We start from the raw sequence: 16,269 nt of genomic DNA on the forward strand, positions 1-16,269 counted from the left end.
GTGGGTTTCCAGGTGCTTGGCTGCTTTGTGAGGCCCCCCAAACCTGGTTGGGTCCTGAGGATCCCCCCAAACCAGGATGCAGGACCCCCACCCCACACCAGGTACTGATGCTCAGAAATAGGACCTGCGTCCACATCTGTCGCCAGTTTAGGAAATTCAGGGGTGAGGGTGCCGCCCGGGCTAGGATGGGGGGTGGGGAACAGACGCCCTGCAGGCAGCTCTGGCACTTGGAGACCCTACACCGGGAGACCGGCTCTGCCCAAGTGCCGCTGGGGAGACGCGGGACAGTAAAGAGGGCCCATTACACTGTTTACGTAGAACAAATTACTACTGGAGTTGCGTTCGTGGTTGTTAAGACCTTTTAAAAAATATTTGAGAGGCAGCGAGAGCACAGAGGCAGAGAGAGAAGCAGAGTCCCTGCCCATGCGGGACACGAGCCCGGGACCCCAGGATCACGCCCTGGGCCAGAGGCAGACTCAACCCACTGAGCCACCTGGGCGCCCCGAGGGATTACCTCTAAAGATTTATTTGGAATAGAACACATTTATTTACTTGAGATAGAATCTCAAGTCGACTCTGTGCCGAGTGCAGAGCCCGATGCAGGGCTCTATCCCACGCCGCTGAGATCACCTGAGCCGAAACCAGGAGCCGGGCAGTCGGCCCACTGGGCCAGCCAGGTGCCCCCGAGAGACTGTTTTTAGACACACGAGCTGATTTATGTATAAATGACTCAAAGTCTGGAATTTGCTTCCAAGTAGCCCCGCGGGTGGACACACGGGTGAGGGACTGTCGTGGCGGCAGCTCCGAGCAGATGCGGCAGGCTCGGGCTCCCCCAGAGCTGGGCCGCTCTCACCGCCTCTGCTGGGCGCGCGGGATGCTCCGGAACCAGTGGGAGGTCCTGCTGGTGGGCTGCCGGAGGCGGGGGTCACCCACCCGCCCGGGACGTCGGGAGGCTTCAGGGGTGGCACCCGTGCCACCTGCTGCCCTGGCCTGTCTGTCCAAGGGTCTGTGGTCTGCAGAACAGGGGTCTCCCCCGCCCCTCTCTGGGCCGGACCCCAGAACCCAGGACTCTGACCCGAGGGGCTCCTCCCAGAGCCCAGAGGAGGCTCCCAGGGCAGCTGGGGACCCTCAAAGCTGGTGGGGGGGCAGCTTGCAGCACCCAGGTGCCAGCTGAGAAGGGAAGCCCTGGGGGTCCATGGGCTTGGATCCAGAAACTGAACACTGACCATACCCGCTGGGCACACCCACCCCCTCCCTCTGGTTTTGAGCTGCTGCAGCCCCAGCACCCCCAGTTCCTCTGCCCACAAGCCACCCCAATGTGTCCAGTCAGGGCTGGGGCTTCTTTCTCCCCTGGCGCCCTCAGCCTTGTCCCCCAGAGACGGGACAGCCCTCCTTGGGGGATGCAGAGTGGGTCCCGTGCCCCGGACAGCGGAGCAGCCCACAGACAGCGCCACCAGCCTACACACAGACACCAGGCATGCAGCACTCCACCGTCCTTTATTAGCGCCCCGCCGAGCACCCTGCTGTCTGGGGGTGCAGGACTCAGGGGACCTGGGGAGGCAGGAGGTCGCAGCCCCCAGACCACTGCGGTGGCAGTGGGACTCAGGCGCTGGTGTTTTGGGTCTCAGCTGTGGGGGGGCCTTGTGGACAGCCACGTCCACACCGGGGGCCCGGGGACACCCTGCAGCCCGCCTCTGCCTGGGGGCCGGGGAGCGAGGGGAGCGAGGGGAGCGAGGACAGCAAGGACAGCGTGGAAGCTGCGCAGCAGGCTCCTGCTGAGAGATTTTGGCGAAACTACTTGTTAAAGCAACAGGGGGCGGCGGGACCTGGTGCCTGAGGCCACGGGCCGCCCCACCCCTCCCCTGGAGCTCGGGGTGCAGCTACCCTGGAGAATGTCAGAGAAGCTCTGGTCCCACTCAGGCAAGAAAAGTGCATGTGCACGCCCCGAATCCGGTGTCAAGGCCGGGGGCTGCCCCCCCCACTCTGCCACCTAGCTCCTTGCTGGAAGCTGCTGGAAGACGGCGCCAAGGGCCGCAGAAGGGGCAGGGGACTCCGACCCTACAGAGCCTGGGCGCCCACCTTTCCCACCTCCCGGGTTAGGCGGCTGCTCAGGGAGGAAGAGACCACCCGGGACCTGGGAGGGCAGGAAGGAGGTGGGGGGACGAAGGTCCCTGGAAATGGCTCAGGCCCAGGCAGGCTGGGAGGGGTGGGGGGCAGGAGCCTGCAGCCAAGCCAGGGAGGGGGAGGCTGGGGCGGACGCCCGGCCTGGGGCAGCGCTCAGCCCCACCCCCCTCCCGGGATCAGCGCCCAGGCCTAGGCCTCCTGGGCTCGGGAAGGACCAGGCTCGGCCGCGCCCCTGCCCCTCAGGAAAGCACTTTGATGCCGAAGTGTTTGCGAAGCTGCTCCAGAAACACAAACGTGAGCACGGTGTGCGGCATGAGGCGGATGCCAGCAGGCAGGAGGCCCTAGGGGAGCACAGGGGGCAGGACGTGGAGCTGGCCCCAGGGACCCCCGCCCGCAGCCCCGCCCCCTCAGCCCCATGCCCCTCCCCCCGACCCCGCAGCCCTGACCCCCCTGATGCCCCCCTGCCCCGCCCCTGACCCCGCAGCCCCGACCTTCCTGATGCCCCCCTGTCCCGCCCCTGACCCCGCAGCCCCGACCCCCCTGATGCCCCCCTGCCCTGCCCCTGACCCCACAGCCCCCTGACCCCGCAGCCCCGACCCTCCTGATGCCCCCCTGCCCCGCCCCTGACCCCGCAGCCCCCCGACCCCGCAGCCCCGACCCCCCTGATGCCCCCCTGCCTTGCCCCTGACCCCGCAGCCCCCACCCCCCTGATGCCCCTGACCCCCTGATGCCGCCTGCAGCCCTGCCCCCACCTTGTAAAAGGCCAGCGGCCCCAGCTTGGCCGTCTCCACAGCGCAGTGGAGGACACCCTGCAGAAACAAAGCTGTGAGACGCGGCTCCTGCCGTGGACGATACGCGGCGCCCACCAGCAGCCGCGGGCAGAGGGCGGCCTGGAACCAAAGTCCTGCCAGCAGGAGGGGCCTGCGGGCAATGAGGTCCTCGGCAGCAGAAGCAGCGCCCAGGCCAGGTGACCGCTGGGCACCCCAGGCGTGGGGGGCTGGCGGGGAGAGCGGGCGCTGTAGGGACAGGGCGCCACGCACGCCCGCAGGCTCCGGGCCCGGCACCTCACCGAACTTCACTGACTACAGTGAACCGGCGGCCTCTGTAAACACGTCAAGGACTCAGATTTAAAAACACACACGGGGGACACCCGGTGTCGTAGGGCATGTGACTCTCGATCTCAGGGTCCTGAGTGCAATCCCCACGCTGGGCGTGGAGCCTACTTGAAAGAATAAAATAAAATCTTTAAAGACACACACACGGGCCGCGGGCCGCTGCAAGGCTGTGCAGGCGGGAAACGAGCCTCAGCCACACGCCAGGACCCGGACGCGGACCCCCAGCTGCGGAGCCTCACCTGGTCCCCCTGGCCCAGCACCCCCACCCGTACTCTGGGGGAATGGTGCCTGCAGCCTCCACTTGACTGTGGCAGCGTGGGGACCCCTCTCCTGGTTCCCTGCCCCCCCATACTCGGGGGGAGAACGCTGCCCGCAGCCCCGCTCACCTGATACTCGCCCTTAGAGTTCATCAGACGAGTCTTGAGTACGTCCAGGGGCTGGCACAGGATCGTGGCACATCCACCCTGGGTGGGGGGGGGCTTATCACCACTGGCAGGGCACGCAGGCGCCCTTCATAGACCCACCCCTACAAACAAAAGCCCCTGGCCTGGACGCCTGCAGGACCCCGAGGGCTGCTCCCGAGCCCTCCTGAGCCCCGCATGGGCCCTCAGCTCCCACCCGCACCTGGTCCAGCACTCACTGCGATGAAGCTGGCGACAAAGTGAGTGAAGACTCCGTCAGTCAGGTACCCGGTGCTGAGGACCAGCTGCTTGGCCTGGTCGTAGCAGGACAGCTGTGGGGGTGGAGGGGGCGGGCAGGCCTGTGAGATGGCCCCCAGCTCCAGGGAAAGTACACAGGGGCCCCCGGGGACCCCACTGGGGCTGACCACGTGCCTGCGCTGCGGTCACCTACGTGGGGACGGTGACCAGGCAGACGGGCGAGGCCCATGGGGACGGGCCTACCCACCTCCCAGCCCCCACTGTGGTCTGTGCCCAGTGCCTTCCTCCACCATCTCTCCAAGGGCTCAGGGCGGGTCCCACAGATGCTGTCCTGACAGCCCCCCGCCAGCAGAAGCCCCACCTGGCCCACGGTGACAAGCATCCCTCGACTGGATGCCATGCTTGCGCCCGAGAACAGCTTCTTCAGACCCTCTGCCGGAGAATGGAGGTCAGGCACCCAGCCAGATCCCTCGGCTCCCCCCGGACACCCCAGGCCCCTCTGCCTCCTTGGGCCCCACCAAGGGCCTGCTCCCCTTACCTTCGCGAGCCACACGGTACAAGCCGTCCAAGGCATGGGCATAGCTGCCGGGGACAGAGAATGGGTCCCCGTGAGGCCCTCCCTGACTGCCGACCCCCGGGCCCTACAGGCATCTTCCCTGGGGAGCGCCGTGCGGCTTGCACGGGCGTCAGGGGCCCCTCAGGTTCTACAAGAAAACACCTGGGCGCCAGCCCTCGAGGCTGGTCCAGAGGTGAGAGGGTGCAGCCCTTTCACTTGGTCCGCCTTCCCGGCGGCTCACACCGGCCAGAGTGGACACAGGGCTGGCCAACGCCTGCTCTCTTGCTAGGGCGTCAGGCCACAAGCACCTTGGAACCAACAGGACCTGAGACTTCATGAAAAACAGTATTTTCACCATAAAAAAAAAAAAAAAAATATATATATATATATATCCCAACTCCCAAACCTGTTTAAAGGCCCAAACTCACTCAAATTTTTAAATTATCCTTCCTGTGAACCGGCACAAGATACAAGAAAGGTGGCGGGGGGTGGGGGCAACCTCCCGGGCCCTCCTAGCCCAGCCGCCCGCCCAGACCCGCCCCCCCCCCCAAAGAACCCAGAGGCCCTCCTGACTCAGGGCAGCCGCGCTGCAGGTTTTCAAAAGCCGTCAGCCGGCCCTGTTTGCTCCCAGCTGGGGCCCGCAGAGCTGCTCAGGGCTTCCTGCTTGGCACCCCGCACCCCAAGAGCAGAACCCCGTCCCGTTACTCACTTGCGGCGCTGATTTGGGGGCAGCTTCATGTCATTCTGCATCCTGAAACAACCACACTGGCTCAGGAGGGTGGCAGGGGCCCGGACACAGAAGCTGGCGGGCATCGGGGCTCAGCCTGGCCCACCCCCCAGGAGCCAGGACCCCAAGGCCTGAGCCACCCGTCCCAGTCTGAATATGGGGCACGGCCCGCCCGGGCAGGGGGCGCACACTGACCTGACGTTCACCATATCTGCGGGCGTCCCCACGAAGCCTCCAATGCAACCTGGGCGGACAGACCGGAGCCCACGTGTGACAACTGGTGATGCCCACCTGCCCCCCCACTCCCCCGCCCTGCCGGCAGCTCACCGCTGATGGAGCCCAGCAACACCTTCTTGTAGAAAGGCAGGGGCCCCTGGCTGTCCTTGGCCACGTGGTCCCGCACCGTCTCATAGATGGCAAAGCGAGTCAGGGAGTAGGTCATCTGGGGAAGGGGGCCCGGCTCAGAGGGTGCAGGTGGAGGGACCCTCCCGGTACACAGTCTTCAGCTGAGGGGCCACGGGGTGACCCTCCCAAGGCCATACTAACCCGGGGCCGGCGGAGTCCAGAGCCGCGCGCTTGCCCCCCGTTTGCCCCCCGGGCGGGTCTCTAAGCGGAGGTCTGAGGCCGCTGGAGAGCAGGGCTGACCCTGACCCTGCGGGAGGCAGAAGCTCCCCCTGCCCCCACACCCCGCCCCCTCCCTGGGCCCGGGGTTCTTGCCTAGCCACTGTGAAAAGGAGACAGGGATGTCCCGGCCCACGGGGCAGCCACAGCGAGGAGGCAAGGCCGCCTCCGAGGCTGGGCCTGGGCCACGGCAGCCTCTCCCCCACCTGCATGGACTCTGGACCCGGGACTTTAGGACGCCCTCACCCGGAGGCCGGGGGCCTGGGAGGCAGAAGGCCCTGGCGAGAGTCCTGCCCGCCCACTGTCCTGGGCGGCGGGGCCCCCAGAGGCACCTGTCGGCACAGGGAGGCACTGAGGCCGTTGTAGAGCGCCAGGATGCCATCGGAGCGCACCACCTGCAGCGCCATGCCCGTCATGCGCAGCTTCACCTCCTGCTGCGTCTGCAGATGCACCTGTCGGGGTCACACCTGCTCAGAACAGGGCCCGCCTCCCGCCCAGGGCCCACCCAGCTCAGCCCTGAGCCCTCTCCTGCCACCTACCACTTCTACACCCACACGAAGACCCCATGGGCTGAGTGCTGTGAGCACCCCAGTTTAGAGATGGGAAACTGAGGCACGGGGAGGCCCAGCTGGGGTGCAGAAGGGACTCCACGCCCACACCTGGCACCAACCTCTAGACTACACTATTGCTCTACGTGTGGCAATACCAGCTGACACATGGGCCCGCCAGGCCCGTGACAATACTCCACATGCGTGCCTGCGGCCTCACAGCACGGGCTGCAGGGGTGGGGTCAGCAGTGTCATTTTACAGATGAGGACACTGAGGCAGGGTGTGACCCCCAGCAAGGGGACTGCAGAGCCCCATTTCTTAGCCAGACCACGTCTCAAAAGAGTGATCAAAGTTACGGGGACTCCAGAGGCAGCCTGACAGCCTGCCAGCGGGCTTGGAAGAGACGGCAGGAGTCTGGCGGGGGAGGACGCGCCTGCTGTTCACCCCAGCCTGGGCGGCCCCAGTCACGTTCTGGGGGGCCTGCTTGGGCAGGTTACGGGCCCTCCTGCCTCGGTTTCCCTCAGTGGGGGTACCCCTCCCTTCCTTCTCTGTCGCTGCCCAGAGGACTGGGTGGCGGGGCAGCGGAGGTGGGAGGGGCGCTCCGCTCAGCCACAGCCGCCAGCTGGACAGGACAGAGGGCACTGGGCCTGGGGGCAAGGGGGCCACGCAGGAAGCGGCCCTCGTCCAGGCAGGGAGCAGCTGTGAGGCCTGAGCCGGGGCAGGAGGCAAAGTGAGACCAAAGAGCTGTAATTACTCCAGTGGCCTCGCCGCAGAGAGGCAACAAGCCGGCCTCCCTGCCGACCTCCCGCCCGCTGCACCCCGCAGAGGACTGAGGGCTCCCGGGCCAGACAGCAGAGTCCTGTGGCTGCGGCCTCCCGTGACCCCCTCCTGGCAGCATCGGCAGCAAACCAGCACCCAGGGGCAGAGCGTGGGGCGGTGATGCCCAACGGAGCCCTGGACTCTGGGCCGTCCCGAGGGCCTGGGGAAGCTGTGTCCACCCACAGCCAGGCGCACACCTAACCCTCAGGGCCCCACGGCGGGGGTGGGGGGGGCAGGGCCAGGCACAAGGACCTGTGGGGGCGGGGAGAGCCAGACAACACAGACACGGGGAAGGTTCTTCCTTCCCCAAACCAAAGAGCACCTTCCTCCTCACCGTCACCGCTCCTTCCCGGAGCCCGGCACCCTCCAGGCCTGGCCCCGCTCCCCTGGCCGCCCCTCAGGCCCCACGCAGGCCTCTCCCAGGACGGGTCGAGCCAGGGCCGAGCTGTGCCGCCCCATCTGCTGATCCTGCCTTGACCGGCGGGGATCGTTTCTACTAGAAAAGTCAATCTCTTTCATTTAGGACAAGAGCTGCTCAAAGAAACATATCCTCAAGTGGAGGGAGGGCTGAGGTTTGGGTCTACGGGGCCAGGGCGCCAGTGCCCCCCTGGGGCTGCCGGGGGTGGGAAGGAGGGGGCCGGGCCGGGGCAGGGCCTCGGGGGCAGACCGAGCTGTGCTTTGCATCATCGGCCCTTTGTTCTCTGGGGAGAAAGGGGCAGAAACGCCCCCGCGCCGGCTGCCCCGGGAGACAAGAGCAGCTCTGTCGCGGACCGGGCCGCCCCGTAGGCACTTTCCTACAGAAAGTAGAGCCGCGTGTGAACGCTGCGGCCGCCTCCCGGGCCCGCGCCGCAGGTGCGCCCCAGGTGCCCCACCCAGGGGAGGCAGCCCCCGGCGCCCCCACGCCCTCCCTCGGTCGCCCCCGCGCCGCTGGACCCACGGAGCCGCGGCCCACTCGGAGCCCGCACAGTCCGTCCTCAGAAGTGCGGCGCGGACCCTGGCCAGAGGCCCGGCGCGGGGCCCAAGGTCACACAGGTAGCGGGGGCACGGCCGGGGGAGGGGCGGCGGGCGCACGGCGGCATCTCCACGCCCGCGGCAGGTGTCCGCGCAGGGAGCTCGGCCCCCCGCCCCCCCGGCCCCCCGGCGCCCCCGCCCTCACCTTGAGCAGGTCCAGCGGGTGCGTGCAGCAGGCGGCCCCGCAGGAGGCCAGGCCCCCGAAGTACCAGCGCGACACGCGCGCCTCCGCCGCCATGGCCCCGCCGCGGACGCCCCGAGCGCCCCCGCCGCCCCCGCCGCCCCCCCGCGGCGCCCCGGCCCCGCCGCCGCACGCGCGAGGTTCAAAGCGCCACCCGCCACCCGCGCCCCGCGCAGCCAATGCGCCCGCGCGGGCCTGGGGGCGGGGCCAGCGGGGGCGGGGCCAGCGGGACCACGCCTCCCCGGGGGCGGAGCGCGCGTCTTAAAGCGGCCGCGGCCCGTCAGCGGAGCCGAGCGGGCGTCGCCGAGCCGCCCGCAGCTGCGCCCAGGGCTGGGGTGTGGCGGGGCTAGGGCGCACCGACCGCAGGGAGCCTGCTGGGCGGGCCTGCTCCACTCCGCCGGGGAATCTGGCGTCCCCCGGCCCCCAGGCTCCGGCCGTCCCAGGGTCACCCCCACGCCTAGGGCTGGTCCCCGAAGGTCACCGCGAAGGAGCAGCCTCGGCTCTGGGCCAGGCGCCGCCACTCCTCCTGCAAACAACCCGCCCCAGCCGCGGCCCTGACCTTGCACCCAGTGTCCCAGCCCAGCCACGCTGGCCCTGGGATCAGCCCTGGGACTCGTGCATCTGCAGGAGGTAGCAGAGATTCTTTTTTGGAGCCAGTGTGCGGATTACACAGAAAACTAGAGGCGAACGACAGTTCGGGGAGACCAGCAGCCCTCTCCGGGGCTCCCAGCCAAGTCCAGCCTCAGGTCTGCTCTGACCAGACAGCGCTAGGCAGATATCCTGGAAGAGGACAGTTGGCAGGCTGCCTGCCCCCCGAGATACCCACCTGTGTGCAGATTCTCAGTCTCATCCCACATCCAGCAAACAGGTGGTACAAGTGTGCTCCTAGGTGAAAGATGCACCTGCTGGCCAGAGGGGAATTCTGCATCTCCAGGGCTACATTACAACAGGGACACATGGACCCAGGAGTTCTCTGCAGCTTCCAATCTCAGAGAAGGCAGAGCCAGACCCACTGCAGCACCCCCACCCAAAGGGAGAAGTGTGAGGGGCATTGCAGAAACAACTCTGGATCCCATGAACCTGCCAAGCGCCGTGACCAAGTCCAGCCAGGCCTCTGAGCGTCCTGTGACTATGTCAGCAGCATGGTACGGGTCAGCAAACTTTTGTTTGCTTAAAGCTGCCACTTGGAGACTGTCTTCTAGAACCCTAGGAGGCCTCTCACCCCTGAGGTCTTCAGCTCGGGAAGTGAACAGCTGCAGAGATAGTGTCCAGCCCAGGAATGCTGAGGACCCTGGGAGGTGGGGGGAGTCAGCCATATAGGCATCCCGCTTTATCTCAAGTGGACGGGTGGGACTGAGGAAGATGCAAGCTGCAGACTAGATGGAAACACAGCCGGGAGGAGGCATGAGGGGGCAGGGTCACAGCAATTCACCGGAGGAAACAGTTCTAAGAGCATGGGGTTCTTGATCTTGGGGTTCTGTGCTCAAGCTCCACATTGGACATAGAGCTTACTTAAAAAGATTATACTTCTACACATCAGTAATAAACAAATTAGGAAAAACAATTCCATTAAAAACCCAGAGAAGATGCGAGACACACACCAGAGCTCTGCAAAGAAGTGAAATGTGTCATCAAAGAGATGGCTTTCACACCTAAGCCCTTTATTTAGAAGCAGAGCTAACAGGGACACCCAGGTGGCTCAGCAGTTGAGCATCTACCTTCAGCTCAGGGTGTGACCCAAGGTCCTGGGATCGAGTTTCAAGTTTCGCACCGGGCTCCTGCAGGGAGCCTGCTTCTCCCTCTGCCTCTCATGAATAAATAAATGAAATCTTTAAAAGAAAAAAAAAAAAAGGCAGCAGCTGCAGAGCTAACAGACCGAGCTGATTGGCCTCCTTGCCATTGTCCCACCAGAAGTCAGTAGCCCATTCTGAGACCCAAGCCAGCACAAAACCTGCCCTTGTCATTCGGGATAAATCACGATGTCCAAATCTCTGATTAGCCCCGGGACAGCACCATCCACACATGACTGCAAAGCAGCAAACAAGTGGGTGACATGGTGCGTGCTGCTCCCCTCACTGTGGTCACATCAGCAAGAGTCCTGAACCTGCAGTGGGCTGGGACACCCTGGTGCACAGGCCCAGGACCGCCCCCAGAGGAGAACAGCAGATCCCTGAGGCTTAGGAGCAGAAGCTGAAGATACCAAACATAAAACATACCAAACTAAAAACATAAAGAACAGCAGCATGGCACGCCCTCGAGAAGTGGAAACAGGCGAGAAGTCCTGGAAAATGGGAAGTGCAAGTATGGAGAACCTTCTTAAGGAAAAGTGGGACTTTGGGAGCTATAGGTCAGGGAACTCAAAAAGATCCCCAGCTGACCTCTCAAGTGGATCACAAAGACTTGTGCACAAACCCAAGGTCTTAGATGGGGAGGTCAGGTGAGGTCCTAAAACAGGCTGCCTGGCCAGACCTCTTGCCGGGGCACTCCCACTTCCCCATGCTGCTGGGGGAGGACCGATGGGGCCATGGGAGGGACAGGCAGCCGCCTGGAAGGTCCTGGACCCGGCTGGAGGCAGGGGTTGGCTCCAGGTCTCTTCTGCAGTTCATCAGCATGGACAGAGACCCAGTATGCTAACTCCCACTAGGATCTGACAGGACCTTGGAAGGACTCACGTGGGTGCCATCAGGCCAATTCAGGACGCACAGCAGACCCACCTCCCCGTGCTGTGTCCTGTGGGCCAGGCCAAGTGGCCTCCGGGGACCCAGGCACACCCCATCTATCGCCAGGTCGGAGACACAACTTTATTGGCCAACTGCAGACCAGAGTAGATCAAGCCCAGAGGTGGGGGGAAGGGGGATGGAGGGAGGCACCATCAGGGACGGCGACGCCAGGCAGGCAGAATGAGGGCCTGAAGGCCGTGGGGTATGGCACCAGTTGTACTTCTGAGCAGCCACCCCTACGATGTCCAACACAGAACAGGGGGTCCTAATCATCACCTCAACTCCCCTAGAACATGCAGACTCTGTAGATCACCTGAAGAAGGCCTAGGCTGAGAGCTGTCCCTGAGTTCAGACCACATTCTTCCCCCAGAAGAGGCAGCTGGGTCAGCAGGATACCCGCCCCAGGAGGCCCAGCAGTCACCTTCCTTGGGGGGAGGCACGCCCAGCTGATGGTAAATCATTAATCCTTAGGGACTGCCCAGGGCCACAGACTTGGCCAGTGGGGCTCTCTGGGTCAGGGAGCAGCCTTTCAACAAGGAGGCTCGGCAGGAAGCACATCCTCTGGGGGCCCTTCAAGTCCTGGGCTGGGCACGCCCACCCGGGAGCACACCAGCTCCCCAGGCCTGTCCTAAGGGCCCAGGCTGGGCACTCCCAGATGCAATGTCCCCTTCTGGTCCCGCAGCCCTGTTCCTGCAGGTTATTCTTCCAACAGGACCAGGGCGGGGGCGGGGGGGGATACATGGGGGCCTGCAAATGCCTCATCTCCTGCTTCAGTCTGCTAAAGACCCTCACAGGTGCCCCAAACCCACCTCCTAGGTGACATCTGGCATCAGTCACGTGCCAGCTGTTGCTGCCCAGGCAGGACTGGTGCTGCTGCCAGCCCTGGGAGGTCAGGCCCCTGCACAGAGGACCTGGAGGTGGTGGCCGCCCCTCACACATCCCGCTGAGGGGTGAGGGGGCCAGGAAGGAGCCCTGCCCCCCCAGATGGCCATCCTAGCCAGCTACACGCCACCCGCCTGGCAGCCCACCTAGACACACCACTCTGCACACACCGCACCCGAACAATGTATTTTTCTCAGTGGCCACCAGGGGGTGCATGTTGACCGTGGTATGTTCTAGAGTCCACCTCCCTGGTGCTCACACAGGAGCCACGGCCCCCATCCCAGCAGGTCCATCCAGAGTTGGCCAAGGTGTGCCAGTGCCGCAGTTCTGAGCAGATCCCGGATGTTGGGGGTGTGGCGGGTGGGGCCTCACCCAGGTCCCAGGGACCCGTGTCCACCAGTCCTCAAAGCGGCCTACTCCAGAACCACGGTGCCACCCACCGCCTCCAGGGCTGCCTTGATCTTCTCCGCCTCTGCCTTGGCGACGTTGGCTTTAATTTCCTGGGGCAGGGACTCCACCAGCTTCTTTGCCTACCATAGAGCAAAGTCAGATTGGGCCTGGGTTCTGTGCCCACCTGCCCCAGAAGGGGCCAGTCCCGGTGCTGCTGCCACGTTAGGGACAACAGGAGGACCGCGCCGCACACGGAGCTCACCTGGACGAGATTTATGCCCGGGATGTAGTTCTTGATCTCCTTGATCAGCTTCACCTTATCCACGGGCTTTGCTTCCGTTAGGCGGACAGTGAAATGTGTCCGTTCTTTCTGTTTGGGGATCTCTTCTTCTACTGCCTGAGGGGAAGTGGAGGCACCAGGTAAAGCAGGCATATTCACTCCCGGGCCACCCTATCCTGTAACCCCTAGGCCAGCCCAGCAAGGCCTGCAGTTCTAGCAGGAGGCCGCTCAGAGCCTTCCCTCTGACACACTCCCCAGTGAGACGCGGTTCCCTGGCTGCAAACCCTACCTCTCTCTGGAGGCTGCTCTCAAACAGCCGCTCAAGTTCCCGCACCCCGTAAACGCTGTAACTGGGGCACAGGCAGGGTGACATCAACAGGTCTTATCCAACACTGTCTCAGGAAAGCAGTGTTCCCATCCTCAGCTCAACCCCAAATCACAGGTGGGTGACAACCTGACAGGCAGTCCCAGCCCCGCTGTCACCTGGCGACCCACATCAGGACTGTGCTGAGTGCTCCCTGCAGCCACATGTGAGACTCAGCAGCACCAGTGGGGAGCAGGGGGCCACCTGGCATGGCGGCCTGAGGCAGTCCTGGTTTGGATTTGCCCCCCGGTTACTACCAGCATCCCTTCATTCTCAGAAGAGTTCCAGCTCAAACAAATTTCATAGTAATTCTCTCTCCTTGCCCCAAATGTTCAGCCTGAATCTCATCTGCCTGTAAAGGTACCAGTTCACGCAGACAGGAGAAGTGGAGCTGACGGCCATGGAACCATCAGACACATCTGGGACATGGGACACTCCCCAGGACCCCTGACCTGGCTTCCTCAGCATTGGATGGCTGGGGAAAGGGGACTGAGGCCAGGATCCAGACTTCAGAGACCCAGAGGCCAGATGCAGCACACAGACCTTGTTCAGACGAGAGCAAACCCACTGCTATAAAGTCCGGGACTATCAGCTAAATCTGAGCAGACGAGCTAGAGGATGACCATTAACTATGTTTCTTGCACAAATGGCTCGCAGCTACATTAAGAAAACAGCTACCCGGGATGCCCGGGTGGCTCAGCGGTTGAGCATCTGCCTGTGGCTCAGGGTCTGATCCCGGAATCCTGGGATCGAGTCCCACGTCTGGCTTCCTGCGTGGAGCCTGCTTCTTCCTCTGCCTGTGTCTCTGCCTCTCTCTCTATCATGAATAAATAAATAAAATCTTAAAAAAGAAAAAAAAAAAGAAAGAAAATAGCTGCTCGTTGAGAGATGTGCTGGAACACCGAGGAAGGACAGACCAGGAATGTGCTTTAAGCTTCAAGGAACAAGGAAGAGTAAATGGGGCAAAACCTTGATTGTTGCGGAGGCTGGGGGATACACACATGGGTCACTATTTGTACTCACAGATAACCCGAGCTATTGCTAACAGAAATTGCAATACCTGCCCCCAAACCAAAGAACCAAACACAAAACACAATAAATTAGTGTGTGGCTTCAGATCTGTTGGATTCCTCGTGGAGATCCACCCCCGCCCACCGCCTCCCCGACGTCTGCTCCAGCCCTGGATGTACCCCATGCAGGCTCTCGTGCCTGCTGGCCTTCTGCTGGGAGTGCCCTGCTCTCTTCCCGTATTCCTCACATCTCCCCCACGGCGTCACCTCCTTTTTGGGGCCTTCCTTGAAATTGTAACCATCCCCTTCCTTAAGCCTTCTTCCCTACATTTCTCCACAACACTTATTATGCTCTGCTACTCAGTAAAATTTTCCTTTTTCCTCTTATTCGGATCATCGCCAATTTCTCTCCATGAGAAACAATCTCCATGCAGGCAGGGACCTGTACATCTCGGCGGGGAGGAGGCCCCTATGAGGCTGCAGGGGAGCCCACAGCCAGCACACACGGGTTTGCGGGATGTGTCGGCTGATGCAGGACCAAGATGAGGGACAATGAGAGAAATCTGGCTGGCTGGCCACGTGACATGGGAAGAACAGGTACTAGAGAAAAACCGTTCTGCACGGGGCCCTGGCCTGGGCTCACCTCGGGGGCTGCTGCGGCAGGGGCAGCACTGGGCATCGCGCCACCCATCGGCATGAGTCCAACATCCTGGATCTTCAGTGTTTTCTGCAGGGAGAGAGGAGAGAATAGTCTCAGCAGTCGCCCATCACATCCAAAGATACACAACAAGCCTGGCACGGAGCGCATGTACTTTGTACCCAGGGAGCACGCCCCAGACAGACCAGGGACAAGACACAGGCTGTGGTACCTTCAGGAGCTCGTTGAGATCTGAGATCTCCAGGAGTGTGAGGCTGGCGATGTCCTGGACCAGCTGCTGGATCTTGGGGGGATACTCTTTGGGGGCGTTATCCAGGGGTGCACCGGCGAGGGCCTCCCCCATCCGATGGCTGCTGCATCTCATCAGCCGCACGGCGCAGACGCGGGGCACCTGTTGCCTAGCCCCCCATTCAAACAGAGCTGTCAGCCGGGCTCGGGCGGCTCGGGCGGCTCGGGCGGCTCGGGCGCAGGCGCTGTGAGCTCAGGTCTAGCTCCCGGGTCCCAAGGCCGGCTTCTCGGATTCCAGGGTCCACGTGGATAAGGGGATTGCCCAGCTACCTTAAACCCTCCAATGACTTTTAGAAATGCACGCAGGCATTTGCAGACGTGAGACCCACGTTAGTTTCCGGGTCGAAAGACTGTGGGGCCACGAGAGCAGGGCAGTAACTTGAATGCATTCATTCCGCCGCACTAGGCATGTCCGAGCCGGGGCCCTCGGGCGGCACAAGGCCAGACCCGCCGACGGAAGCCCTAGCACGTCCCTGGGGTTGCGGGGGACACTGCGGCTGGGGAGGGCTGGCGACCTGTGTGAGGTCACCCGGGGCCACCCCTGCAGTCAGCAGCCCGCGAGGTTAGGGAGCCGGCGCCGGGGCCCTCGCGACGCCCACCTCCGCCGGGACCGCCGCCCCGGGGGCACCCGCCCGCCGCGCGCGGACGCCGCCGCCGCCCTGCACCCCATGTTGCCCGCGGAGGGCCCCAACCCGGCCACCCGCCAGGCCTCGGCGGGCCGCGTACCTGGCGAGACGGAGCGCAGCGCCCTGAAGCCTGAGACACGACCCCCAAAGGGGGCGAGCGGCCGGCGGCAGCATCGGTCCGCGGGCGGGAAGGTCACACGCGGCTCCCCGAGAGGAGGACGCTCTAGCCGCCGGGGCCGCCGAGCATACGAGCTGGAGACGACGCTCTAGCCGCCGGGGCCGCCGAGCATACGAGCTGGAGACGACGCTCTAGCCGCCGGGGCCGCCGAGCATACGAGCTGGAGATGACGCTCTAGCCCACGAGGCCTCCGGGGAAACGAGCCGGAGACGACGCTCTAGCCGCGGCTGCGCTTCCTTCCTCTCGCTCCCCAAGGTTACCCACAAGGCGGCGAGCCGCGCAGGCGCAGTGGCTCGTTGTAGGCCGCCCGGCGTCGGGGTCGGCCGGGGCACGACGGTGGCCTGCGAGGCCCTTTCCGCGCTGGGCGACCGCAGGCCCAAGGCGGCCGACGCTCGGGGAGGCCTGGGCCCGTAGCCTCTGCTCTGCCGCGGGGCGCGCACGAGGGTCCCGAGCGCCCACTCGGCAGGTGCTGCCGCCGCCCGAGGTCACCTGCGGGCAGCCTCGTCCGTGC

At 64.0% G+C, this 16,269-nt stretch overlaps 2 protein-coding genes across 3 annotated transcripts; both read right to left on the reverse strand.

The window, feature by feature from the left end:
* Positions 1-1,478: 1,478 nt before the first annotated feature.
* Positions 1,479-9,227, reverse strand: SLC25A10 (solute carrier family 25 member 10). 2 transcript variants are annotated; one of them, XM_038546318.1, is made up of 11 exons: positions 9,189-9,227; positions 6,135-6,254; positions 5,509-5,623; positions 5,377-5,425; positions 5,164-5,205; positions 4,437-4,480; positions 4,260-4,330; positions 3,880-3,972; positions 3,626-3,703; positions 2,877-2,933; positions 1,479-2,465 (listed from the first exon to the last, which is right to left on the reverse strand). In XM_038546318.1, the coding sequence occupies exons 1-11, from the start codon at positions 9,210-9,212 to the stop codon at positions 2,364-2,366; spliced, it is 795 nt and encodes a 264-aa protein (XP_038402246.1). In that variant the 5' UTR covers positions 9,213-9,227; the 3' UTR covers positions 1,479-2,363. The 2 variants fall into 2 exon arrangements, with proteins under 2 accessions (XP_038402246.1, XP_038402247.1); XM_038546319.1 differs by lacking the exon at positions 9,189-9,227 and adding an exon at positions 8,327-8,440 and having other exon boundaries at positions 2,364-2,465.
* A 1,916-nt stretch (positions 9,228-11,143) lies between these two features.
* On the reverse strand, positions 11,144-15,847 carry MRPL12 (mitochondrial ribosomal protein L12). Its single transcript, XM_038546320.1, has 5 exons — positions 15,681-15,847; positions 14,878-15,064; positions 14,652-14,735; positions 12,617-12,751; positions 11,144-12,494 (listed from the first exon to the last, which is right to left on the reverse strand). Exons 1-5 carry the CDS (start codon positions 15,752-15,754, stop codon positions 12,378-12,380), a joined length of 597 nt encoding a protein of 198 aa, XP_038402248.1. The 5' UTR covers positions 15,755-15,847; the 3' UTR covers positions 11,144-12,377.
* Positions 15,848-16,269: the final 422 nt, after the last annotated feature.

The sequence above is a fragment of the Canis lupus genome, chromosome 9 (assembly GCF_011100685.1).
Source record: "Canis lupus familiaris isolate Mischka breed German Shepherd chromosome 9, alternate assembly UU_Cfam_GSD_1.0, whole genome shotgun sequence".
NCBI lineage: Eukaryota > Metazoa > Chordata > Mammalia > Carnivora > Canidae > Canis > Canis lupus.

Bases quoted from the DNA above. Each gene is read 5' to 3' on its own strand.
- SLC25A10 (XM_038546319.1), bottom strand. From the start codon at position 8,419: ATGGCGGCGGAGGCGCGCGTGTCGCGCTGGTACTTCGGGGGCCTGGCC. The intron at 4,481-5,163 runs GTGAGTAACGGG...TGTCCCCGGCAG, and splicing joins CCCCCAAATCAGCGCCGCAA to CTATGCCCATGCCTTGGACG. The intron at 3,973-4,259 runs GTGGGGCTTCTG...CCACCCCCACAG, and splicing joins TGCTTGTCACCGTGGGCCAG to CTGTCCTGCTACGACCAGGC.
- MRPL12 (XM_038546320.1), bottom strand. From the start codon at position 15,754: ATGCTGCCGCCGGCCGCTCGCCCCCTTTGGGGGTCGTGTCTCAGGCTT. The intron at 14,736-14,877 runs GTACCACAGCCT...CTCTCCCTGCAG, and splicing joins ATCTCAACGAGCTCCTGAAG to AAAACACTGAAGATCCAGGA. The intron at 12,495-12,616 runs GTGAGCTCCGTG...GCTCTATGGTAG, and splicing joins CGGGCATAAATCTCGTCCAG to GCAAAGAAGCTGGTGGAGTC.